At 50.7% G+C, this 25,364-nt stretch overlaps 11 protein-coding genes across 11 annotated transcripts; 6 read left to right on the top strand and 5 right to left on the bottom strand.

Annotated features, from left to right (window-relative positions):
* Nucleotides 1-492: 492 nt before the first annotated feature.
* LCP9604111_1426 (class I SAM-dependent methyltransferase) lies at nt 493-1,902 on the bottom strand (the record flags this gene model as incomplete). The annotated part of the gene is made up of 7 exons (XM_039077983.1): nt 493-520; nt 570-747; nt 800-1,038; nt 1,134-1,255; nt 1,437-1,502; nt 1,558-1,719; nt 1,771-1,902. The coding sequence occupies 7 exons, from the start codon at nt 1,900-1,902 to the stop codon at nt 493-495; spliced, it is 927 nt and encodes a 308-aa protein (XP_038933974.1).
* A 3,745-nt stretch (nt 1,903-5,647) lies between these two features.
* On the bottom strand, nt 5,648-6,621 carry LCP9604111_1424 (uncharacterized protein; the record flags this gene model as incomplete). Its single annotated transcript, XM_039077971.1, has 3 exons — nt 5,648-5,856; nt 5,906-6,113; nt 6,199-6,621. The coding sequence occupies 3 exons, from the start codon at nt 6,619-6,621 to the stop codon at nt 5,648-5,650; spliced, it is 840 nt and encodes a 279-aa protein (XP_038933972.1).
* Nucleotides 6,622-7,237: 616 nt separating this feature from the next.
* LCP9604111_1423 (gamma-tubulin-complex subunit SPC97) lies at nt 7,238-10,073 on the bottom strand (the record flags this gene model as incomplete). The annotated part of the gene is made up of 4 exons (XM_039077960.1): nt 7,238-7,331; nt 7,388-7,605; nt 7,654-9,638; nt 9,707-10,073. 4 exons carry the CDS (start codon nt 10,071-10,073, stop codon nt 7,238-7,240), a joined length of 2,664 nt encoding a protein of 887 aa, XP_038933971.1.
* Nucleotides 10,074-10,417: 344 nt separating this feature from the next.
* pup2 (proteasome core particle subunit alpha 5) lies at nt 10,418-11,481 on the top strand (the record flags this gene model as incomplete). The annotated part of the gene is made up of 5 exons (XM_039077949.1): nt 10,418-10,442; nt 10,498-10,510; nt 10,577-10,655; nt 10,801-11,144; nt 11,202-11,481. 5 exons carry the CDS (start codon nt 10,418-10,420, stop codon nt 11,479-11,481), a joined length of 741 nt encoding a protein of 246 aa, XP_038933970.1.
* Nucleotides 11,482-11,707: 226 nt separating this feature from the next.
* On the bottom strand, nt 11,708-13,249 carry LCP9604111_1421 (25S rRNA (adenine645-N1)-methyltransferase; the record flags this gene model as incomplete). Its single annotated transcript, XM_039077938.1, has 1 exon — nt 11,708-13,249. One exon carries the CDS (start codon nt 13,247-13,249, stop codon nt 11,708-11,710), a length of 1,542 nt encoding a protein of 513 aa, XP_038933969.1.
* Nucleotides 13,250-13,691: 442 nt separating this feature from the next.
* LCP9604111_1420 (uncharacterized protein) lies at nt 13,692-16,995 on the top strand (the record flags this gene model as incomplete). The annotated part of the gene is made up of 5 exons (XM_039077927.1): nt 13,692-13,818; nt 13,868-14,517; nt 14,576-15,675; nt 15,729-16,821; nt 16,882-16,995. 5 exons carry the CDS (start codon nt 13,692-13,694, stop codon nt 16,993-16,995), a joined length of 3,084 nt encoding a protein of 1,027 aa, XP_038933968.1.
* Nucleotides 16,996-17,402: 407 nt separating this feature from the next.
* Nucleotides 17,403-18,894, top strand: LCP9604111_1419 (uncharacterized protein; the record flags this gene model as incomplete). Its single annotated transcript, XM_039077916.1, has 4 exons — nt 17,403-18,065; nt 18,116-18,212; nt 18,292-18,792; nt 18,848-18,894. 4 exons carry the CDS (start codon nt 17,403-17,405, stop codon nt 18,892-18,894), a joined length of 1,308 nt encoding a protein of 435 aa, XP_038933967.1.
* Nucleotides 18,895-19,327: 433 nt separating this feature from the next.
* On the top strand, nt 19,328-20,568 carry LCP9604111_1418 (BAR domain-containing protein; the record flags this gene model as incomplete). The annotated part of the gene is made up of 5 exons (XM_039077905.1): nt 19,328-19,362; nt 19,474-19,629; nt 19,708-20,269; nt 20,340-20,471; nt 20,536-20,568. 5 exons carry the CDS (start codon nt 19,328-19,330, stop codon nt 20,566-20,568), a joined length of 918 nt encoding a protein of 305 aa, XP_038933966.1.
* A 684-nt stretch (nt 20,569-21,252) lies between these two features.
* LCP9604111_1417 (uncharacterized protein) lies at nt 21,253-21,826 on the top strand (the record flags this gene model as incomplete). The annotated part of the gene is made up of 4 exons (XM_039077894.1): nt 21,253-21,263; nt 21,438-21,521; nt 21,619-21,671; nt 21,747-21,826. The coding sequence occupies 4 exons, from the start codon at nt 21,253-21,255 to the stop codon at nt 21,824-21,826; spliced, it is 228 nt and encodes a 75-aa protein (XP_038933965.1).
* Nucleotides 21,827-22,353: 527 nt separating this feature from the next.
* Nucleotides 22,354-23,802, bottom strand: LCP9604111_1416 (sterol homeostasis protein ARV1; the record flags this gene model as incomplete). Its single annotated transcript, XM_039077883.1, has 3 exons — nt 22,354-23,451; nt 23,508-23,561; nt 23,614-23,802. 3 exons carry the CDS (start codon nt 23,800-23,802, stop codon nt 22,354-22,356), a joined length of 1,341 nt encoding a protein of 446 aa, XP_038933964.1.
* Nucleotides 23,803-24,495: 693 nt separating this feature from the next.
* Nucleotides 24,496-25,074, top strand: LCP9604111_1415 (uncharacterized protein; the record flags this gene model as incomplete). Its single annotated transcript, XM_039077872.1, has 3 exons — nt 24,496-24,610; nt 24,824-24,948; nt 25,027-25,074. The coding sequence occupies 3 exons, from the start codon at nt 24,496-24,498 to the stop codon at nt 25,072-25,074; spliced, it is 288 nt and encodes a 95-aa protein (XP_038933963.1).
* Between the last annotated feature and the right edge of the window lie 290 nt (nt 25,075-25,364).

Raw genomic sequence — 25,364 nt, 5'->3', positions numbered from 1 at the left:
CCCAACACCGATATCGAGTGGATACGAGGCTCTTAAAGCCAAGACTCGATGCATGTGCGAATTGTTGGCTTCCCGCAGAAACCACGGTGGACTACGAGCTTTCTCTCACTCCACTCGCCGTGGAGTCGTCTCACTCGTTCTTGTGCGACCATGCAGTCCTCTTTCGATGAATCATACCGAGATTCTCAAGCTCTCCGCTGGACTTCAGCCAGCATACAGCGACGGTTATTGATACGAATCCCCGTTGCATTACAAACGGCAAAAGGAAAGAACAGGTGGAATTAGAAAACACTCATTCAACTAACCATCTTTCCGCTAATGCGACATGTTAATGCAGGATGCGCACAGCAAAACAACCAAAGCTGTACGATATGCTGGGTGAGGGGTGGCATCGATAACCGGCCCAGTTGTCTTGCGAGCATTTTTCCCCCTTCCGCCAGAGGTTGCTTTTATCGAGCCATTGCACCTGCCGATCTCCCCAGACAGATGTCTTCATGGCTTCCTGCCAATGCAAACATACCTACTCTGTCAGAATTTGTCTCTCAGTTTCATATTGGAGCAATACCTACAGTGGGAAATATGCCTTCAGTGTGGGGTCTGCTGCTTCTTGCTGCGCTTGGTCCACCAAAGAATTGAAAGCATCTGGAGACATATGCAAGCGTTGAGTCAATGGATATAGTGCAAGTGATCGCAGAAGTTGCTGCATGTTCGGACAATTGTATCGGCCGATTTCTCGCATCCGTTGGTCTGCATTGATTCAATCAGTCTTATTCGTTCTTCTTGGGTAGCCAATACCGACCAGTCGACCACGCAGACAGAGGAAGAGGAATCATCTTCGTGTCTACCTCGACGAACCCCGCCTCGGTCATAAGAGTCCTCAGCTTCGATCCGATCCGAAGATCTTTCCTGTCCTCCAGAGCACGCATGTATTTTGTGCTCCATCTCCTCAAAGCATGCTCATCAGTGATTGAGCCGTTGTCTGATTGAACATTGAAGTATATTTCCACCATTTGGACCCAGCCTCCTGGCTTCAGTACCCTTGATTACCGCTGACGTTAGTCTTGGTATCTCAGTTGGAGAAATTCTGCCTCTTGGAATGTCGGCAAGGTCAACCTGCTCTGGAGTATTCGCACCTGACTATGTCAAGAAGATAGGATGGCCATCGCGATCGGTTGATACCGGTCGCAAGGAGTCTAGAGTGGACAAGATCGAAATGGTTTGCAGGAAAGGTGAAACGGCGGTTCAAGTCATCGACCTATTCGGCACAAGTCAGCGAATGTCTTTCAGGAGGTTACACATTTGGACAGAACTGTTGTTCAAGATTGACAGATCACACAGAGGTCCCGAAGCACAAAGTCATGAGTCAAAGGCAGTGTCAAGCCTTTTCATGATGTAAACCACACCGTACCCCGTGGTGAAATGTGAGGTTGACTTACCTGGAGCCATAAGTTGTCAGGCATGTCGTCTGGACTCATGTGAGGGGCAATGTCTACGCCGATGACCTATGAAACACCAAATATTAGGATGTCGTCGGGCGCAGTCAAGGGGACATCTTACTTCACAGTCAGGGTTTTGCTCAGCAACATCCACAGCCCAGGATGCGGATCCATGTCCACAGTCCAGAACTCTTTTCAGTCGATGGATTGGGGGGAAGATCAAACGATTATCGAAAATTCTTTGGAAAACTTGTTGCTGGTCTTCGAGTCGTTGTGCTTCTTCCTGGTTCAGCCTATCAGTGAGAAGCCCACGACATAAATCTGGACGACTTACCTCATCGACCGGTCCAAAGTACGTACGATGATCGATCGAATATTTCTGATACTCACGGCCCTGGACTGTGACCGTATCGAGGTATTCACGGTCTAACTCTATCGTTTCAGAATCGGGACTCCTGGCGGCCATGAACGTCAGTTGCCCTTGGCCCGAAAGAACGGAGAGAACTAGCATACGCCATCGTCACCCTGAATCGAGTGGTGTTGTGGATGATGGAAAAATCCGAGCTGATATATCCTGATTTGTCTGGCCAAGGCGGGGTTGAATTGCCCGAGGACAAGATCTTGCTTCGAATCACAATATCCGAAAAAGGAGTGAGATTTGATCATTGATGTGCTGGGGTTTTCATTGGAGCGATCGGGTGCCGCTTGAAGACGTCGGCGGTACCCTCGGAGAGGATGGCGGCTCGCGCGAGGATTATTCGCTCTTGGGCGTCTGCTCGCGAAGGCTGAATGGAGGGGCTTCTAATTATACAAGGGACGTACCAAATTGTGCGGATGGGAGGGCCAGCGGTCCACCCAATCGAATTTCCTCTTTTAAAGATCACACCAGATGCAATACTGGATTTGTGAAGACACGAGGTGCTTAACGGGCGAAGATTTGGCACGGATGGGTCCTGCATGGGTAACCAAATACGATCAATGCGGACTCCCAACTCCCCTCCGGATCGTTCATGTCGTTCCTTGGGGCCAACTCCAAAACACACATCCTTGCTAGCGGAACTACTAAACATGGCGTGAGACATCTTCACGGGAGGCTCTTGTTGCTACTCCGGGACACTGGTACGTCAACAAGGCTTGACGAAAGAAAAAAAATGCGGGTCGGTAGACTAGCCGAAGAGTTCACGAATAATCCCGGACTATTGACACCAGAATAGGTAAGTATCAGAATAGACATGACTTGGTTCCGCTCAAAGCCAAGCTAACGAACCTTGAAACTAGGTGGCGGTGCCGTCAACTAATGCACAGTTCGCCGTCTCGCATAGTACCTACTTTCCTGGAGGGTCCAAGAGCGCCCGACGATGTGGATCGAGTACAAATCCGGCCACAACTAAACCCATAAGACTGGGATCTCCATGCCGTCAAAGAATCGTTGCATTGCTAAACATGGTGGGTAATATGTGGGTAATTCCGCGGCTGTCATGAGCGGTTAACCTTGGAAACTTCGAGTCTACAGAAAGTTGAATCGCACCTTGCTCAGGCTGCTCGCCATGATTCCATGGGTCTCTAGGGGTTGACTAGCGAAGAATGTAACAAGAACTCGGTGAAGAATGAAAAAAAAAGCCACCCATCGATTGAAGCAAACTATGCAACAATTCGTCGTTAGGTTGAAACAATGACAACACAGCCGCAGTGCGACATGAGACACCATACGGAGAACAAAATGTTTAGGAATTGGCTCTGAGAGAGCCGACTGAGAACAAGGACAAAAAGAAAAGCCCGTGGGATCGGAGTTCACACCAGCCCTTGCGTATGTACTTTGTACAGGCCAAATGAGCCCTACATCACGGATTCCAAAGGCATGGAAACGGATCACCGTCGGTTCCCGCTGTCACTTAAGTGAAGGAATGCAAACAAGGAATCCAACAGTTGGATCGAACGGCTTGACGGGTTTCTGACACTCGCCACGCCCCGTGTCCTTGGCCCAATGTGCAGTACTGTGGGTGTAAAGTGGCTGGTTCAGTCCAATCTCACGCCCCAAATTGCCCCAACAACAGCCCCTCAAATTGAGTGGGGTTCGACAGACGAGATCAGCAACTTCCTCGTTATGGCATCCATTCCCTCGGGATTCAGATGGGCTGGACACTGGATTTTATTGATTTTATTCCTGCCCCTCTTATTTCACTCTCGCTCTCACCGCTTGTCTGGAGGCTTTGCGTTTCAAGATTGCAACGTTGTTGGCCCGGGTGGCGGACACTATGGAGATTTGCTACAGGGATTTTTTAGCCCGTCTCCAGATTCTGCAGAACAATATGACAGAAGTACCTCCGAGGCAAGGGATCGATATTACCGTTGCCCTCTTCTGGATTCTTCACCCGTTTACCTTGTTTGCCTTGGTGCAAAGCGAGTGATGGGCAGCGGGAAAGATACCCATCCCGTGTGTGGATATTTGTTGCCTTTAGGAGAAGATACGGAGTATGCAATATTACATTACAGCATACAACATACAACACAACACAACAACGTCGGCAATATCCACTTCGGTGTCCGAGTTCACCGAGAGAAAACATCTTCGAAATTATTTTCAACTGGCCTAATGCCTAAGTGCAGGTACTGCTAGCTTTTCTTCACTCTAGGTCAATTATCCGAGGCGATCGGGTCCCACATGGCAGCAGCAACGGTCCATAACAAAGGCAAGGTTCGTATGTTGTAGTTGCAGTTGCGGTCGTGGGGTATATTCCGAAGACTTGCATGTGGTTATTTCTCACATAACACTGAGTTACATGACGACATGTCAACGCGTTACTTCCATGCAAGTGCCGCTTATACCTCGGGTCCATACAAGAATATGTGGTCCGAGCACTATTTAAGTTCGTGTCAAAAAGACTCTTCAGGTCGAAGCAAGGAAGAAAGATTCCTACATATACAAAGTACAATATACGAAGATCCATACTGTCGGGATTTCGACAAGGGCTTACCCGTCCGGCTCCGCCGTTGGCTCAAAACCCAGCGCCATGGTTCATCTCTCGGGTAAGGGAGCCACCTACTAACTTTTTCGGCTTCAACCTGGGGGAGCTCTTAGATCAATATCATTCCTGTACTTCAAAGGTCCCCCCTATTTCCTTTTTCCGAAACCCCAAAAAAAGTATCGGAACCTACGTCGGATGTAAGTCGGGAAATAACGGGTAATTTTGGAATTGCTCCTAGCGGGTTCATTGCCCCATTCTAAATTGGGCATGACAACCGCCAAGCACATTTCCTTTTACAATGATACGTATGGAGTAGTAAAATGAAAGAAAAGATAATTATCATTCGTAGTCTCATTTGCTGGGTGGATATGTGTATTTTCTTACCTACTAAATACGAACTTGACCACTCCCTCGGTTCCACTAGCCATATGCGTGCAATCGCGCTATAGATCCACTTGGGTAGAGGCGTCGCCGTGGTACTATTTAAGATACTAGCACAGAGGAGAGAAAAACGTTAAATATAGTCCTAATATCGCATGACGGTCGGCAGATTCCTCGGTATAGAACTACACATAATATTCACTATCTAATCATAACTATAGTGTACATAACAAATATGACAAATATATATCCAGATACTCCTACCACCAAACTAACAATAGTAGATGATACAATGCCATATCCATAGAGCCATTCCAGGGCATTCGCCCCAATGATTAATTCTAAACGCCTCGAATGCAGAAGCAAAGAGGCCTTACATGGTTATCTACTACTAGCTTGCAAAAGTGGAGAGGCGGGGGATTCCGTTTTCTATTTGCACCATGTACATTGAGAAATTGTATAGAAGCTAGATAGGCCATGAGAAAGGTTAGATTATATCAAAAGGGAAAGAACGTGTTCACCTTTAGTTCTCTAAGTCAGCACTCATCCAGGGCAAAGAAGGTACATTATTGCAGGTCACTCTTGGGCTGGAGTGAGTATACCATAGAGAGAGTTGAGGCATCAGCTTATACATGCATCACCAACAGCAGAATGTACTAGTCTCAATTAAAAGCAATGGCGCTGCCACATGCTCATATAAACAGCATGAATTTCTATAAATCGAAGAGTGAGGGTATATAAAGCTAGACAGAGAACAGGAAGAAACCAAGCACAACCCATACACCGGAAGAAGAATGCATCCACCTTAGAACACCACCATTACTCCCTTCAAGTATACGATCAGTCCAAAAAACACTCGTTGACCTACCGCACATCCTCTCTCCCCGTCATAAACTCGACACCCGCTGAGATAATCTGCATAACCGTCTCAATCTCCGCTTCCGTCCGCGGCGCATATATCAAAACATACTCCACCGGGATATCAGGCCTTGTACCAAGCGAAAGAAACGAGATCGCAGATGTACCCGAGAAAGCATGACGCTGGCCCCAACCAGCCTCGATAACCTTGATACCTAAGGAATGTTAGCACGCGAACAAATGAATGAATCGAGAAAATCATACAATCAGCTGGCGCAAGAATCACATGAACCGAGTGGTCATTTCCAGTATGAACATGTGCAATCTCCCGCTCCATAGTTTTCGCAATTCCGAATACAGGAAGATGATCCGCGACAAAGAGCCCATCAGCATGGCGTTCCAGATTGGACTTTTGGAATTTCACGAGGTGATGGTTCCGATGCCCGAAGGCGCTGAACACAGCACGGAATTTCTATCGCACAAGAGCATAATCAGCAAATAGCTCTTCATCCCTCGCCTTCTCTTTTCTGATCGAAAAAAGGGGGCACGCAACATACCTCCATAACAGCATTATCCGGTACCTGCGTCAACTGCCTCTGCGGTGCAACGTGCGGTCCAACAACAGGCCTCTCTTCCCCCCGTCGACTCCCCAGTTGCTCCTCGGACAAAAACAGAAACCCATCATCGCCCTTCCCGTGGCCATCGGCTGCCGCAACGCGTTTCACGTACTCGTCCGTGCTGAACATTTCGCGCCCGAATGGCTGGAACAGCGCGCGCACGATTACCCATCCTAGCGCGTTGTTCGGTGGCCCGCCCGGTCCGTAGGATTTGAAGATTTTGTAGTCGCGGTAGGCGGCGGGGAGGACGAGGGTCGAGAGGACTAGCGCTGTGGCGCCGAGGGCCAAAGTTAGGCGGTCTTGTGCTGTGTTGGGGTGCGGGAATGGGATGCGGAGGACGGAGGTGAGGGTGGTTATTGGCATGTTTGTGGTGTTTGCGTCGATCGGCTTTGTTGGTCCCGTAGGTGTTTAATTATTTCTCTTTGGTTACAAATATCTCAGAGATTCCATTGAAATTAAATAATAAGAACCCTGACGGTCTTGGATGGCCAAATCCGGCTGACGTGAGAAGCCGCTTGCTGACGCGATCCCGAGGAATTTGCGGGCTCCGTCATTTGGGAGATTTCGTTATACACTTCACTTCACGCTGTAAGTCCGGGTTTCGTTCCGAAATGCTACTCGTATTATCATTAATCCCGATGTCTGGTGTGACTCGGTTCATGGCTCTAAGTACAGTGATCTGGGTTTCCACGAACCCACAGACGAGGCTTGATAGAGTGTGATACAGCCCATTTGGACTTGTCTGGGAGAGTCCGGTGAATGTCTCAATTCTGCGGAGTTCGAAAATCCACAATCCGAAGTCCGTGGCATATGTCTCGGCATCACCAAGTTCTAGGCGGCAGCGAGCAAGCATTATGGGTCTGAAGCGCTTTGCTTCTTGTGCCCATAACCAGAGCACTCAACCGCATCTCTGTCGGGGGTTGATATGGGGATAATGATATCAAGGTGTGAAAGACACGGAGCAAGGCATTGCAAGCTTTCAATCCTCTTTACTCTCCTCTCGGCTAATAGAGGTCAAAGAATGTGCAAGCTTCAGGAGCACCACACTCTCCGTTGCGGCGAAGTAGTTCAAGCTGTATAGTCGTGTTAGAACACATAACCAGATGTATTTCTTAAGGGTGTAACTCACCTGTCCATCAAAATGCGGAGATGGCGCGAGAAATGGTCCTCGTATCGTTTCAGTGTGTCCTCGAGTTTTCCAATCCGCGTTGGATCATATCCTCTGGCATCAGCGCCAGGGACTTTTCCTCCAGCCAAGTCAGGATCGGCTGAAGCCAAGGCGCGTGAAAGTGATGCCGCAGTCCAGGAAGCAAACATGGTGCAGCAAGTCACCAGTTTCGAATGGATCTATATAGCTATTAGTATGAATACCACCGCCTGCATGGATAAACGTACCTTCAACAGTTTAGCCTGTGTGAGCATGCACTCCTTCAAACAGGTATCCAAGAAATCCACATGATCTTGCATCAGCTCATCAACCGTTCGATTGACCTGCTTCATATAATTTTCCTCCACCTCCGACGCGTCGGCGTCAACGCTGTTGACACGATCCATCAGACCCACCCAATTGGGCTCAATGACCTCAGCCGTGCAAAAGTACAAAAGCTGCTGAACAAACACCAACATCTTCGCGCGCAAGTTCCACGCCCGCCGTTTCCATATTTCAAGCCGTCGATCGGAGGATTTATGCCGCCAGCTGATGGTTTTGTTCTGGTCTGCCCAGGACGTGACCAACAACGTCTCGAGATGGCGCAGCGAGAGAAGATGGCGGAAAATAAGTTGGTACCGCAGAACGGTTTTACGGCTAATTACCAGTGATAGGGGGAATGGAACTGAATAGTCCAGCTCAAGCGCATCGAATCCAAGAATATCTTTGTCCTCATCAGCGGAATGGACAGCAGAACCTTGTTGCTTCTCCGCTTCCGCGCCCTCTTGGTTGACGCCTGAAACATTCACAACCTGCATCAACCATTTCGTGAGGCCGATCTTGTTCATCCGCACCTTGACATCCTCCTTGAACGGGTCCAGTGCTGCAACGCTGCCAGGCTGTCGAAGGACAATATCCAACAGTGACTGCAGCTTCCCTTCGTTGACGGCACGTGCCGGTTTTCGTAGCTCGGAAGCACCAAGCTCGAGGAAGTAGGAAAAAAAATCAGAGCGATCGAGGAAGAAGTAATGTTTCAGGGAGCGGAATCGAGTAGTGAGGGAGTTTTTTGTGACAAGAAGATTTAACAGGGAAGCATTGGCATAGGTGTAGGCAGAATTTACGTTGTCCAAGAAGCGTGGATCGTCGAGCGTCTTCGGTACATCTTTGACCTCTTTGCTGACGTCGACACCACCACATTCACGCACCACGTTGAGATACTTTCCAGCCAGCAGAACTTTATCCTGCACGCTCTTCAGCTGAGGAGGAACCTCGTTCTCGCGAATCGTGTAGCGTTTCTCCCAATATTCATCCGTGTAGTCTTCCTCGAGTTTCTCGCGTTTGATCCATTTTTGTTCCTTGACCAAGAACTCGGCATGGGGATCTCTAATACCGCCATGGTGCAACCATTCGTTTAGCATAGCCATGTAAGGCCGACTGGCGTCACGCAGTAAGGTCTGAAGCAAGGTTTTAGTGATCGGATCACCCGAGAATGAAGCCAGACGCCCTGTTAGGAGTCCGAGAATATTGCCTCCTTTGCACATTTTCTTGCGGGCCATAGAACCTGGCACTAAGTCCCCCCCTTCTTTGAGTTGTTCAAGTATATTGTCAACATCCTCATCGAAGTCATCAGTCGACTCCTCGAGCTCCTCATCTAGAAGACCATTTTTGAGCAACAGTTCCTGGCCCATCGAATATAATTGAGATAAACATTGACTGGTAGGCATTGTGTAGAGATGGAGAAGGTGTAAGGTAAATGTAGGATTGTTCAGCAGCTGGCCTTCGAGCTGGGCGATAAGGATCAGGTAATCTTTGAGGAGCTTTCGAATAGATGCGCATAGTGAGTGACTGACAGCACCACACTCAGCGCGACTTTGAATTTCCACAAATGCCTCCATGGCACTGTAGTGAGTAGCCATTTTCAACATGGACTGGATGAGATCACGGAGGGTCGGGTCCAGGCCTGGGGCTATCTGGAAGATCGGGCCCGTGAGGCGGTCTTTCTCGATTGATGGGTCGTATGAGCTAGCGTAGTGAACATATTGACCTTCGAATCCCATGAACACGAACAACAAGTCTTCCAAGATCGCCGCCTCCTGGGCATCGGGTGAGAGCTCTCGAAGTGGCCGAGGATGAAGGGCCTGCGGAGCCGTCGAAGCTAGAGGAGGAACTGATACACGACATGCGAGGGGAGCTGTCGAGTGAGGAATCAATGATGCTTGGGGATTCCATGGTGCTGTAAAGAGAAAAATCATGGTCAGCAAATCCATTGCACTCCACGAGAAACTGCGACGCAGCACTCACAATCAGCCAGGTCTTTCTCCCCAGTTCGGAAACTGGAATTCCCGTCATCAAGTTGGACAGGCTTCCTGGGCCGAGTTTTATCCCAATCGCCCCTGCTAGCCGCATTGATAGATTCCTTAACAGGGTTCACAGGGTTCCTTCGCACTGCCCTTTCCCGTGATGTGATTACCATGCGTTCTGAGCGCTTATCGGCCATGCTCTTCTGATCTCGGGATGCTCTGTGTTTTTGATTTGAGCTGCTGCGGCGCAAGGGATCCTTATTCTCGATCTGTAACGGCGATGCTCCGCGAGTTTCGGAATCGACGCGATTGGAGACCGCGCGGGGTCGTGAAGCGTTCATATACGCGGCGCGGTCATTGGCAGACATAATCCCGCGAGGGCGACAATTGAATCATGCAGCATAGGCGACTGAAAGGCGCGAGATCGAAAAATCAGCAACAAAAATAGCAGAACCAATGTATATGAGGAGAAGATGCAAGTATCCAAACAACTCCACATTTGGTTTGGGCCGATAATTGCCTCAGGCACAAAGGCATCAACCAGGCACCTCACCTCTTGCGTACGTCGAGAGCTTCCCTTCCCGAGCTTCACTTAAGACATCCACCTCTGCTCCTCTTTCGTTCCAACTGATTATCTCCTCCATCGTGATTCTATATTGCTTCATTGCTTCTCTTTTTGACAAGTCTCTCCCATCCCATCAGATAATCCAATATGTTCATTGCACGATCAGAATATGGTAAGCTTCATCAGGGTCTCCCCTCACCGCGGAATCAACTAACAGCTATGGACAGACCGTGGAATCAAGTACGTTCTCCGATAACAATCCGCGCTCTTATACCGACCCGCAGTCTGACAATGTCCCCTCCGCAGCACCTTCTCCCCCGAAGGTCGTTTGTTCCAGGTCGAATACTCTCTTGAAGCTATCAAACTAGGCTCCACCGCGATCGGAGTATGTCATACAACTCAGTTCCTCTTTGCTCTACGATTTCAAGAAAGTCCTCAAACCACTACACCGAGTGATCTTTGTACTGTTATCGGAGCGCAAGACCCAGGATAATGCGATTATGAAACCGTTTTTTCTAATACTCATCTAGGTAGCAACCTCCGAGGGCGTGATTCTCGGTGTTGAGAAGCGCGTCACATCCACGCTGCTCGAAGCGTCGTCCGTCGAGAAGATCGTTGAAATTGACCAGCACATCGGCTGTGCCATGTCCGGTCTGCAAGCCGATGCCCGCAACCTAGTCGAGCACGCCCGAGTCGAGTGCCAAAACCACGCCTTCCACTATGCCGAGCCTCTGCGGGTCGAGAGCACTACGCAGGCAATTTGCGATTTGGCTCTGCGATTTGGTGAGAGCGGTGATGACGAGGAGAGTGTCATGAGCAGACCGTTTGGTGTTGCGCTGTTAATCGCTGGTTATGACGAGGACGGGCCCCAACTGTAAGATATGCAGCTTTCTTTTGTATGATATATTCACTGACTCATCTTTTCTGCTAGATACCACGCTGAACCGTCCGGCACATTCTACCGGTATGATGCCAAGGCCATCGGCTCGGGAAGCGAAGGTGCGCAGGCGGAGCTGCAGAATGAATATCATCGGTCTTTGACTCTAGCAGAGGCCGAGACGTTGGTACTCAAGACACTGAAGCAGGTCATGGAGGAGAAGCTTGATTCCAAGAACGTCCAGTTGGCCAGTGTCACCAAGGAGAAGGGTTTCCGTATCTACAACGATGAGGAGATGGGCCAAGCTGTCACACAGCTCGGTGGGAACCAATAAGGGCGATCAGTGTCTAAGATATCTTCGAAGAGGCTCCTTGGACTTGATTTGGAGGCTAGTATTTATGTCGGGAGCAATAGAAAAATAATGACGATGCCATCCAACGCTTACATACTGGTCTAACTACGTCGTATGTTGCATTCGGGATATGATCCACAAACATAGTGGTCATGTGTGGTAGATTTTGGTTATGTACAATGACATATAAAAAGATCCGGTGCAACGTCTAGCGGATCTTATAAACACAAGGCTTCAGCACCTGGGCTTCCTGTTCGGCCGACATGCCAGACTCTGAATCAGGCTTGCGGTCGACAAAGCGCTTCTTGTTACCAGGGGCAGGCGCAGTGAGAGCCGAAGCGTGTTTACCCTTGGTAGGCGCACCACCCTGCTTAACAAACACCATTCTCACGAACATCTTATTGGACTTATCCACGGATTCCTGGCGAAGCATGAACCCACGAGACCGGAACACCTCCACAAACGCCGAGATATCAGTCTCATCGCTATTGTCAGACGGTCGCGCATCCTCAGCAAAAATATCAGCCTCATCGTCATCAGAATCGGCGCCGCCCTTCTTCTTGGGCTTCTTCTTGTCTGCCTTGCTGCCGGGCTTCATCGCACCGATCTGAGACTTCTTGCGTTGGACCTTTCCAAATCGACTTTTGACCTCACTGACCCAGCACTCGCCCTTGCCATCACCACGCAAAATACGCCATGCCTCCTCGACGAACGAAACCCAGTTGGTTCCCATCAGACTTAGACAGAAAATAGCCACATCCGCCGCCCCATCTTCCAAAGGAAGATTCGAGATATCGGCTTTGGTGATCAGTGGATCGGGCGCTGCTAGATCGTAGCTGTTAAGCTTGATTTTCAGCTTCTTGGCGGAGGGCGTCAAGGCGCGCGCAAGTTGTGCATCACCGCAGCCCAGATCGGCGAATGTGCATAGTCCAGTAGGACGACGAGGGAGCGGGTAGCCCTTAGCAGGGTTAATGGGATTTCCTCGCCTTGGGAGGGGGATTGCACCGCGGGTGCGGATAGTCTTGATGTAGTCATCGACCGGGTTGGAGGGCCAGGACTCTTTCACCTGTCGTGCGAATCCGGCATGATACTCGTCGAACAGCTCCGGGTTGGTACTGAACATTTCAAGTGCTTTCGCGGAGGGGGTGGTGTAGAGAGTTTCGTTCAGGTGGCGGAACCGAGAGGAGATCAGCTTTTGTCGCATCGCCTGCTGGAGAGGAGTCAGGTTCGATGTTGGTGGGAGTGCGGGTGCAGCGGGAGCAGGAGCAGGAGCAGCGGCAGGAGCTTCTTTAGCTGGGGTAGTGGTAGCGCCGTCTGCCTCGATCTTGTCCTCTGCGTTGTCCTTGTTGTCCTTGTTCTTCCTGTTCCTCCTTTGCTTCTTCTTGGGTGCTTTATCCTCGGCTTGATCTGCATCGGCATCGGCATCGGCGGTGGTGGCAGTTTCACTTGTAGTCTCCTGGGTGGCAGTCTCAAGTGTCTGTTTCTGCTTCTTTTCCTTGTTCTGCTTCTTCTCTGGCTTCACAGAATCATCTGCACCATGCTTTCCACTCCTGGAGGTACCCTCGATGTGTCTACGGTACATCTCATCCACATTTCCCGCAGTGATACGGTCATTGGCACGCTTGCGTTTATTGTTCTTCGCATCGTTGGAGGCATTCTTCTCCGGCTGAGAGTCGTTCTTAGGCTGTGCGGCTTGAGTCTGTGACTTCAGAGCAGAGCTCTCAACGGACCATCCTGGAACAGCGAACATAGTTAGTTCCGAAGGATTGGTTGTAAATGTCCAATGCCTTTTAAGGTAGGGGAAACGGTACCTCCAAAAAAAAACTCTCAAAATTTCGTTATCGGTAATTTTACTATCAGATTACATACACATTGGTGCCTCAGGCACTGATGTATGCCGATAGTGTGACTTTCTTGGGCCACAAAGACAACGTTGTACGCCCCTAAGCGTCTCGTAAGTTGTAATTATAAATGTCAATATCCGTGGACACTTAGCAGTCTGACCGTGTTAAGAGCGACCTTGCAAATATGTATATCCCCCCTTGATGAACCACATTGTATCGCGGGTGATCTGCGTTGCTCGGCAGCTTTTCCCTCCTAGCTCTGTTTCTTACTTATCTGATTATTGTGTCTTTTAGCCCCACAATGTCCTCGCACATGTCCACTCCGCAATCTTGAGTCCTTCCAAGGTTATGGCTGACGACCTGAAGGATCAGCTGGATATTCCAGCAGATCTTACTGTTGGCGGTTCTGCGGGAACCTCAACCGGACAAGGTCCCCGCAGACTCCCGAAAAAACGAACCAAGACTGGCTGTTTGAGTATGTTGCAGAACACTGGTGATAGGGTTCCCTCATTGACGAAGCATAGCTTGTCGAAAGCGCCGGATTAAGTGCGGCGAAGAGAAGCCAATATGTACCAACTGCGTGAAATCCAAGCGAATCTGCGAGGGATATGCCCAGCGGGTCGTGTTCAAGAACCCCATAGGCCTCTTCGGATCATTCAATAATGGCCACAGCCACGATTTGCAGATAGACCAACAACATATGAGGGGGCCGATGCCCAACGACTATGGCTCTGAACTCCCTCCCCAACAAGCGGCAGCTGCTGCTCAGCATCCAATGCTAGCCCCTCGACCTGCTGATCCAGCCGTGATGGGATATCCCTCATTTCCGTCCCAAATGCATTCGTCGGCTCAACTACAGCCCATTAATACACCCTCCTTCTATTATCCAGCTCATGTGCAGCCACCGAGCCATATGTGGCACATCCAGCCGATAGCTCAAACGGAAAACACGCTAGTTCCGCCAAATGTGACTGACTTCTCGCAAGGACAGCAATCAGTTCAGTTAGACCAGACAAGCGCTCTACATACTTCCCATGCAAGCGTACAAAATGTACCCCAGATCGCCAGTCCGATCGGCCAGACAGCTGAAGAATACGCCTCCAATCTCTCGCCCATGCTAGCTTCCAGCTCGATGCATGGAAGGAGGGAGAGCGAGACCAACCTAGTTCCTCAGGTATGTATTGTCATTATCTCTGTCTTTAGCAACTGGTATGCTGAGTACGATTTCTTAGATGACCCAGCCGCTACCGACGATATATCATTATCAGCCACCGCTGGGGCAATTACCGCAGCAATTACGATCTCATGAGCAATATATACCCTATCAAATACCCCATCAACAACAAATGATATACATGGAGGATGAAAGCGAGGATTACTACGACGTGGACTCGGATGATGAGATGGTGGATCAATCGCAGGCCGAAGGCTTCAACCAGCTGAGTCTCATTATGGCCTCTGCTAACCGCGACGAGCAACAACTTCGATCCTTCACGACTCACCTGAACGAGCCCAATGTGCTTGCCTCATACCGTCCTACACTTGGCTCTTCTCCGCTGAACAACCCAAAGACTGCCCGCATCTTTGCTCACTTCATTCATTCGACTGGTCCATCCTTGTCTATATTTGAACGGCATCCTACTGACTCCTCAATTGTTCTGGGAGCGGCTGTCCCATCTGCACAGCAGGGTCTATGGGTCTATACGCTTGCCCTCAAAGCTTTAGAGCATCCAGCTCTCCTACAGGCAATACTGGCTGTCAGCAGCTTACACATTGCCTATTTACAGCAAGCTCCCACGACAGTATCTTTGAAGCACTATCACTACGCCCTGAAACGAGTTAGTTCCGCAGTTGGTCTTCCTCTCCGACGCAAACAAGTCGGTACCTTGGCTGCCACTCTTCTACTGGGCTACTATGAGGTGATATCTGCCGACCACTCGAAATGGAATAACCACCTGGGTGGGTCCACCCATTTGATCCGAGAGATCGATTTCGCCAAGACCACGAGAGATCTACGGGCCTATCGACGTAGATCTCACGAGCAGCGACGCCAGTCAGGCTGGTCGAACTCGTGGTGGGGGATGTCTGGTGTCTCTGAAGACGATCCCTTCTCCGAGAAAGAGGAAAGCATCGACGAAGATCTCATAGGCGCCATTATGGGACAAGCAGTGAATTACGACGATTTTGGAGGTATCAATGAAGAGGGTACGCTGCCCTCCAAGAAGCATTTCACCCGCAAGGACATTGAGGTTTTCCGGATTCAATGCGATCTATACTGGTGGTACGCGAAGCAAGATGCATTCCAGAGTTTTATCGGCGGAAACAAATTATTGTAAGTCTACACCTTTGGCTACTAGACAGGCGATTTTCTCATCGGTAAACCAGAATGCCTTACTCTCAATGGGGCCAATGCCCACCTCGAGCAGGTATTGGCCGTTTAGATGCCATATACGGCTCCGCAGATCATCTGTGGCTGCTGCTCGCTCGGGTCACAGACTTTGGCTTCCGTGACCGTAAGCGAAAATTGAGAACCCTGAAGGCAGGCGGGGTGAACTGGAGGCCAGGTCCTGGGATGTTTAAATTCATGGGTCGGTTCGCTGGCGGCCCTCCCGGCCAAAGACCTGGCTCATCTGGCGGACTCGGTCCAGGGGGTCCACCTGGCCGTCCACCTGGCCCTCCACCTGGCCCTCCACCTGGCCCACCTACTGAGATGTCTCCTTCTTCAAGCCCTGGATCGACCTCGGCCCCTAGTCCCCCCATGTACGGAATGATACCCCCTCAACCGCCTGCACGTCTTCCCCGGGGATTCGAAAATACACCGCGTGAGCCTCGTTTGTCACCGGACGAGGATGACCCCGCTCACGACGTGAGTTACAACGAAGCCGAACAAGAATGGGAAGAGATCCTCGTCGCCATGGAAATACTATACCAAGCGCTGGGCCGCGATTTCCAGCCTTTACCAACAGACGTCGCGCCCCCAATATCTACACCGTTCGGTCCTGCCCTCCAATACCGTACCCATACCATCGCCGTGATCTGGGGGTTCTATTATGCCATGCGCCTGCTGCTGAACCGGATTCATCCTTCTATGCCACCGGCTATCATGGTCGCAGCTGGAGTCTCTGCTCCCACGACAGCTGAATTTTCGCAGATTGTTGGGAAGATTCTGGCGGGTGTCTACTACCCGCAACGTTTTAACCTCGAAGCCGGAAGCTTGAATCCGAATCTGGGCTCTTCGTTGACTGACATGTCGGTGCCGCTATTCTTCGCAGCTGTGCAATATAGTGATCCCACGCAGCGAGCTTGGACGATTTCAACACTTCGTGACATCTCCCGCCTGACCGGGTGGAAGAGCGCAGACGCTATCGCCGGTGGCTGTGAGAAAGCTTGGATAGCCGCTGCCAAGCAAGGCCGTGGGCCACCCTATCAACAGTCATTCAAGACTGACCGAGATCGGGAAAGGGAACAGGAGCGTCAGGTGAGTACATCTATTGGATATCCTTGGCCCTCAACATCCAAGCTAATGTATGCGCCACAGTCTGAGGCGGTGCTGCATGAGGTAAAAGATCGTCGGTTTGTGCCAGTCAAGTCGGACCGAGCGCATTGGGCTATGGGCATCTTGGAAGAGGACATTGCGAATTTGGAGCTTTAGGATTGGATCAACTACACAATGCATCCGTGTCTACATACATAGTACATACATGAAGCGCAACATACAGTCGCATCATACAGTAGTGCCCGTACTTTGTCCAAACATGTGGCGCAAATAGGTGTCCGGGTATCCCCACATGCAATCAACATCCGACCCAATGTCATCACTGATCGACTTCTGCCTGACGTTTTATTTATCTTCTTCTTCTCTCCCAAGGCTGATTCTTGATTTCTGTTTTCAGTTCCTCTCTCCTCATTGCTGCCTCTCGGCTCATTTCTATCTTTCTCTCTCTTCCTATCATTCTCACGAGGTCTCTCTTCACCCGTGGTTACTCGAATTACCCCACCCTCGGCACGGAAGTCAGCCGCTCGCGTCATCCACGGTTCATCCTTGCTGTGTTTTCTCAGATGTCTCGCTATGATGACTACCGCTCGTCAACGGGGACACTGAACTCTCGCGATCGATATGATCGATACTCACGGGGCCCCCCCGTGGCCGAACGACCCCGCCATGTCGAAGAGCGCTTTGAATCACGCCTCCACGAGGAAGATCGATATGGACCCCCTGCTCGTGCACCCGGGAGACTCTATGAGGATGACCATCTAGATCACCAACCGCCTTCCATGTCTCTTGTGGCGCATGACCGGCGTCGGCGCGGTGACGATAGTCCCTCATTCAGTCGTCCTCAACTTCTTAGGCGGCAGTCGTCTTTGGATACCTTTGACCGCATACCAAGGCGCAATATGGAACACTTTGATGCCCGAGATGTTGGACCCCGCGCTCCCCGTGTACCTCTCGTTGCTCCGCCTCGTCACCTCCCCTCTCCGGGCCGTTATCGCGAACGGGAAGTCTACGAAGATATAAGGATCGCCGAACCCGACTACTATGGTGATGAAGAATTTAGAGATATCAGTGAGCGAGATATGGTTGATCGTCGCCGCCGGTCTAGCAGTACCCTTCGCAGACATCATGAGGAGAAACCTTACCCACGCAAAGGGAAGACCCGTGTTCCTCGTCACCTTGCTCATATTCACGCCATCATGGATCTAGGGTACCCGTTCAAGGAAGAGGTTGGTGTTTGATTTCCGATAGTGCTGTTGTCGGCTGCTGACCTAGGTAGGATGATGTGATCGTCATTCAAAAGGCATTGTCGAAGGAACAAATCGACGAAGTTCTTAGCTTGAGCCGCGAGTTCAGGCGGCCTCCGTCCGTGGAAGGTGAGTGGCATATACATGCGTATCCGGATCCCCAAGTGTATGAGGAAGATCATACTAATTGGCCTTTTTTTTCGAACAGCCGAATATGTCGAATTTGCTCCATCTCCTCCGCTAAGGGAACGTACACGCGAGCGGGTGACGACAGAACACTTGCGTGTTGATGCTTCTCCCCGCACGAGCCAGGCATTCATCGTGGAAGCATCACCCTCCCGACACAGGTCACGGTCACGCCACTATGCAGATGAGTACGAGGAGATTGTCGAGAGGCCGCGCAGGCGAGGGATCTCTCGGCGACGAGCTGTATCAGTCCATGACCGCGGACCCCGTATCTTGTCTCCCGTTGAGTACATCGAAGAGCGGGAATTGGATAGTCCTCGTACGAGCTCGATGGTTGTCGTTCGTCCACGGGACAGCGATGACGACGTGAATGAGTACATTCGCAATCTGGAAGAGGAGACAAGACTTCTTCGTATAGAGAGGCAGGGTGGGATTGAGATCACTCGGCAACGCGAAACAGATATCATTGACGAAAGAGGCAACCAGGAGGAGGTTACTGAGGTCCGGAGGCAGGAGCGCTCAGGTACGACGCCACAGATTACTATACATACCCCTTCGGTGATTCTGACATTCTCTAGAACCCAACTCCCGCATCATGCGTGCTATGATGGCCACTCTGACCTAACCTAATTTGCGTAATGCTTTCATGCTTTCATGCTTTGCTTTTGAACCAGCGAGTTACGATGTTATGATTTTAATTTGACTCAGTGGTTCTGGGTTCTGAATGGGGATTTCCGGATGTTCTCTATGTATCTTTTAGCAATTTGCAGACCATCTCCAAGTACAATATTGAAATTTCAAACACTCGATACTTACAGAGGGCTGCTTTTAGAGGAAACATGGATTTGACATGGATTTCAATGTCTAGTATAAAGGTGGAAAAAGGAAGGTGCCTGATAGTGCCTGATGAGAAGTGGCGTAAATGAGGCGGTGCAAGGTCGAGGCTTCATCCTGCCCGCGTAGCACATGTGGTAATATCCCATCAACACACGCATCCGTTTCTCGCCATTCTCTCCTCCTTTTTCTTTCTAACTAAAACGTTTAAAAATATACCAATGATGGATCGAATGCAGGCATTCGGAAAGAACTTCAGGTGAGTACACCGTCATAGCCCCCCTATCCCGCGGACCTCATTCCATCCCCCTCGACTTGTGCTTGGTCGCTTTGCTAACATCTTCTTGCCTTTTGGTTTTCTGACGGACAGTGCGAGTTTCACACCTTTTGCGCAGCGAACTCAGCAAATGATCAAGGAGCAGCTGGGCCAGGCCGACGACAAGACCCAGCTCCCTGATGAATACATCGAGCTCGAGAAGCGCGTTGATGCGCTCAAGCTTGTCCACCAGAAGCTGTTGCAGGTGACGTGAGTAATTCCTGTTGCTTTCTGCGCTGTGGATGGCTCTCCGCACTGGTGCTAACCGGTGCCATCTCTCGCGAGCAGCTCCCAATACTCTAATGAGGCCTACGACTACCCTCCAAACATCCGCGAATCCTTCAATGACCTGGGCCGCACGATCAGCGAGAAAGTCCAGCTCCTGTCCCAGGCAGCTTCGCCTGCTGAGGCACAAGCTGCCCTGACAGCCCCGCCTTCCGCAAAGCCCCAACCCAAGACCTTCAACCACGCGATCGCCCGTGCCTCCCTTGCCGGCTCCCAGACACTCGCACAGAGCACCGAGGGCGAAGACCCACTCGCCACTGCGTTGGAGAAGTATGCTCTAGCCGAGGAGCAGGTGGGCGAGGCTCGTCTAGCCCAGGATGCTCAGATCCAGTCTCGCTTCCTAGCCGGCTGGAATACCACCCTCAACACTAACTTGATGTTCGCTGCTAAGGCGCGCAAGAATGTTGAGAATGCCCGCTTGATGCTCGACTCCATCAAGGCTAGCAAAAAGGCCGGCGCCCACGGCGACCTGGATAACCTGAGCGAGGATGCCCGCGCGGAGATCGAGCAGGCCGAAGATGAGTTTGTTGGCCAGACTGAGGAGGCTGTGAGCGTTATGAAAAATGTAAGTGCTGGTTGATCTTCTGTTTGTGTTCTGAAATCTGTCCAGTGGTACTCACATTGCTTGTAACAAGGTCCTTGATACCCCCGAGCCCCTGCGCAACCTGGCCGATCTGATCGCCGCTCAGCTCGAGTTCCACAAGAAATCATATGAGATTCTCAGTGAGCTTGCTCCAACCGTAGATGCACTGCAGGTCGAGCAGGAGGTAAGTTCTCGGTGATGCTCCTTCTACATGTCTATCACATCTAACCACGTTTTTTTTTTCTTAGGCCAGCTACCGCAAGATCCGTGAGGGTGCTTAAGTGTTGTTTTGAATGCCATGTTTCTTTTGTTATCCTTCTGTCCGGCTTCGATTTTGTCTGTTATCCCGAGCCATGGCCTTGTGTTTTGTACCTAAGCCGCTTTGCTTCAGCTGAGCCCAAGCAACAGATCATTCAGTCTGTATTTTTGGACCTAGAAGAAGCTCCTATATGTATTCTCATAAATTTCGTATTGTAGGGAAATGTACGGAGTAGAACAGATGTCTTCATTGCTGTATAGATGTCGTATGGTCCACCGCCCGCCAATTCTGCCTCAGGCATGCTAGCTCCAGGAGCTCCGACATCAACGGAGATACTCCAACTCACCAGGTCGCCTTTTATTAGCTCGCAACATACCTAACAGCTACGTCTTTCCCAAGAAGGACTCCCGGATACTTGGTTTCTTGAACACGTCCCCGAAATACCATCAAGTCGATCCTAATCGTGCCACGCTGCACCGAGCAATCGATTACTTGTCCGTCTACCCGCGCTGTCAAAAGATCCGGACATTCAAGAGCACTCGTGCGCAGAATTTATACCATCAAGTAAACGATCCGCCTCCTCTGCGGTCTCCTCCCTAGCTCGCCCGCTCTTCGCCCACACCGACAATCGCATAACATACCGAGTGATCTCCACTTGGGCTGTACTTTACTCCGACGAACGAAGATAATAACAAATACCGACAAAATGGCAAACGGGTATGTTTTCCCTCTGTCGGAGTGATGGGATAAACAATGCATATCTATCTCGAGCAATGGATCGATGATTACTTGCTTAAGGGTGTTCGCATTGTTCGATCTATCCCGCCACGCGCCGACCCCCGGATACTCTACTCGATAAAAGACTATAGTCGCTAACACAAACTTCAACAGCTGGAGCTTGTTAATTGGCCTGGTTATCATTGTCGCCCTCTCGACAGCAGCGTGGTTCCTGAGCCCGAAGGGCGATAATCAGACGTGAGTCTATGCTTCCCTCTTTGCATACTGGGCGAGCCCAGCGGCCCTTCCTTTCAAAATTGCAAGCAATTGAGAATACTGACTCTGCTTTCCTTAGCCTCTTCCGCAGCACGCTCATCCTTACCTTCGTTTCTTGTTATTTGATGTGGGGTACGTTTCTTCTTACCCATGCTCTCTAACCACATATCTCTATGATCTGTGTAGATACTAACATAATCAATATAGCAATCGTCTTCCTCTCACAATGGCACCCTCTCATCGCACCAAAGCGGTCAGACATCAGACCTGATCGCGTACCGCAATAAAGGCATTTCCCTTGGTTTCTTGCGTTTTTCGTCAATGCTGTCAACTGACACTTTGGAGACTGTCGGTTGTGAGATATTGTCTCCTCTTGTCATGGGATATTATAAGATGATGTTAGATATATCCCATCCCGCGCTGCGAGGTGCCTGGGTTAGAGGGGAATGAAGGCTGCTTCTCGTTCTCTGTCCGTGTGCTTGGTCTGTATTGCGAACCTGTGTGAGTTCGTAGCTGCTTCATGCTTTTGTATAGCTTTCCCTATATGTCCTTTTCTTGGCAGTGTTTTATGTGTATGCTTTTGTTTTGATTCAGTTTTGTTTAGTTGGCCGGTTTCTTTTTGTATGGAAAGCATTCATACCCTTTTAGGTCATTTTACTAGTCCAATACTGCCTACGACTATATCTATGTACTAATCGGTGAGGTCGACCGATTGATTTACGCCGTAGAGTACCCTAAGCAACATGGACGCTAGGAAAGCTAGGTGAAATTAGTTTTCATATCAAGTACCTAAGTATTCATCAAAATCACTCCGTTAACCAACTCCCACAGCACCCAGAATCACCCTCTGCACCGCCCACCGGGCGATCTGGCCCGCAACAGCAACAGCAACAGCACGCAAATACCCACAACCAAGCAAGATATACAAGGCCTCGATATTACTCAGCAGCACCAGGTGCGCATCAACCACACCAAGAGAAAGCAATGAAGCAAGCAAGTCAAAAAGCCCTGTCAGATAACTAGTCGGCGTAGAAGTCCGAAGCGAAGAAGCCGTGACACCAAGCCACGATTCCAGAAACGAAGAAGAACTAACTGCAGCCGACGGCGGACTTGACATAGCCGCTGTCGCGCACAGGGAAGACGTTTCCGTGGCTGTGGCGAACAGGCTCTGATGCACCGCGCTCGAAACCATAGCCGACTGCGTCGCGGACCGGATCTGTGCTGCTGTATGGCTGTGCGCTGGGATATCGGAGAGGTTGCCGCTACCGTCAGCGCCCCAGATTACTAGCAGGATTGGGAAGAGCTTTGCGCAGCTGCTGACGAGCAGAGCGGTGCTGATCGCTGCTGGGCTTGCGGCTGTTGGAGGGGGTAGGGGCTGAATGTTCTGCAGCGGGGCTGTTGATGCCCGGCGCAGGGGCGGCGCGGGTAAAGGTGATGGTCCCATTGATGTACCTTGCGGTAGTGGGGATAGGTCTGTTGGGGAGGTGACCTCGCTATATGAGCTAGGGGTTGGGGTTGGGTTTGGGTTTAGCAGGCTTGCGGGGGGGTTGGCGGAGTTCTGGGCGTGCGGGTGTATTGAGACTCCGGATGGCGAGGGATGCGTTGTTGGCGTTGGGGGAGCGGAAGGGGTGGCATCTCCAGTAGACTTTGTGCTAGGATTGGTGTTGGCATTGCTGCTGTCTGGTCCGCTGTATTGGCGCGACTTTGGAACGAGCATTGAGGCCAAAAGGCGCACGGTGAGGTGGTGAGCTAGGGTTGCGGCTGCATTCAAGCTTAGGAAGAAGAGGTACTGGACGATGATAGGGGCGCGTGACAGGAAGGTTGTTGCGAGGGATGGGTCCTTCTCGATGCGTGCCCAGGTCAGGTAGACGTCGAAGAGAAGCAGAAGAACTCCGAGGCGAATGATGGACCGCTGAAAGGTCACATTATCAGTACGTAGCTCACAATTGTTTGAGATGGTATACCCACATTGAATTTGTTGTCGTCTCGCCCGAGCCGATTGAAGAGGAGATGTCGGTATACCTGTTTCCAGATAAGTCAGCCTGGTCGTACCGAGAACATGTATAATGCCTACCTGGGGCTTAATGAGCACCAAATCAATGAAGAGCACGACAAAGTCATATTCAACGTATTTATCGGCAAACCGCTGGCACCGGGGACATTGCGTCAGTCGCACGCCCTTGCCTTGGGACCGGTCATCAGCACGACTGTAGGCGCTGTACAGGTGAGAGACTGGATAGGAGCACTCGATGCAAATAGGCATCGCGTCACATCCATGGATCTTCCAAAAAGTTCAAGGGTCCAGATTGCGGTCCTGTCGCGATATCGAGGGCGGTGAACCTAAGATTGGAGGAACCTTACGGGATAACAATGGCACGCATAAATTGAAATGTAAACGATTCTTTACCATTACGTTCCTGTAGAAAATAATCAAAAAGACAAGAGCGAAGGGAAACAGAACAAAAAGCAAAAAGAAACTCCGATAGGGGGAATCGAACCCCCGGCTGCCGTGTGAGAGACGGCGATGTTAGCCACTACACCATATCGGATGCTTGAAATTCCTTCCGCAAATTACGTTATTAGGCCTAGCGCTGGCCTTTTCGGTCTAGCGTTATAGCGCCCTGTGCGTCGTCGTGCGTGGTTCTATAAAGTCCTCCCCCATCGCCCCTTCAACTTTTTGGCTCTCCTGCTCCTCCTTTCTCCCGCCCCCCGACCCGCCCGCCATGCGAGCCTTGCAGATGAGGCATTTTTGCCATTGATCCGGTTCACCGAGCTCCGCCACTCCCCGCTATCGCCGGCGTGAACTAGCCAGTCCTTTGCGGTCCTCCGACCCCTGGAGCGCAATCAGCGCTGCTTCCTTCGCCCTGCCCCGTTCCCTCTCAGCCCTCGCCATTACGCTCGGGATGAGGCATTTTTGCCCTTGGTCCGCCACGCCGACCGGCAGATCCGTCCTCACATGTCAGTCGGCCGGTCCGTCGTCGATCCATTGCGCCCTTTGGTTTCAGTCGCCCTAGGCCCTCTGTGGACAATCGCCTATGTGCAGCGGGTCCGTGAATCTGCCTTAGGGCCCAGTACGAGACTGAGAGCCTTGTGGCTGATGGTGTCCAATCAATTTCGAACCGAGGGGAATGTCGGTTAAAACGCATCAGTTGCATATTCGACCGGACGCTCCTCCCAGCAATTCGCGTAAGCCAACGATACAAGCGTCTGCTAAAGCTAGATAACATGATCCCCTCCTTTCCCTGCTCTTCATAATGTGAAGCTTCCACAGCGGCCATATTAAGGCGCTTCAATAATCTCTGAAATCGCTCGCCGACCTCCCCAGACCATTTACACGCCCCAGTTCCTCTCCATCCTTCGTACCATCGTTCTAGTTTTAGAAATAGTCGAGTGGAACTCAGCTCGCCAAGTACGCCTTGTCCTTGACCACCCCTTTGACATGGTTATCCATTAGCAGACATGCTAAGATGGACGGATAAAACAACAGGGGGTGAATCCTTTAACACAAGCTACATATGGGACTGGAGGCGATTAGGCAGCTTTGATTTCTCAGTCAGTACCTCATAAGCGTCTCATTCACAGCCATTGGTTACAGAATGACTGGCAAGTAAAGCTCAATTGACTGGACGCCTTATGACCGAACTCATTAACTTCACGATCGATTGGCACAGAGGACCAGATAGAAGGACAAGGAACAGGTCATGCGGACTAGAGATAGAGGTAGCGTGTGTCTCCATGTTGGTCCGCTCTTCCGCGTTTTGTCTTTTATCTCGAGTTATGGAACGACTGGCAAGCAGAGCTCAATCAATCCAGTGGTAATGACAT

The sequence above is a fragment of the Penicillium roqueforti genome (genome assembly GCF_015533775.1).
Source record: "Penicillium roqueforti strain LCP96 04111 chromosome Unknown scaffold_01, whole genome shotgun sequence".
NCBI classification, from domain to species: Eukaryota; Fungi; Ascomycota; class Eurotiomycetes; order Eurotiales; family Aspergillaceae; genus Penicillium; species Penicillium roqueforti.
The sequence above is the reverse complement of the archived record's forward strand: the minus strand, read 5'-3'. Positions and strand labels throughout refer to the sequence as shown.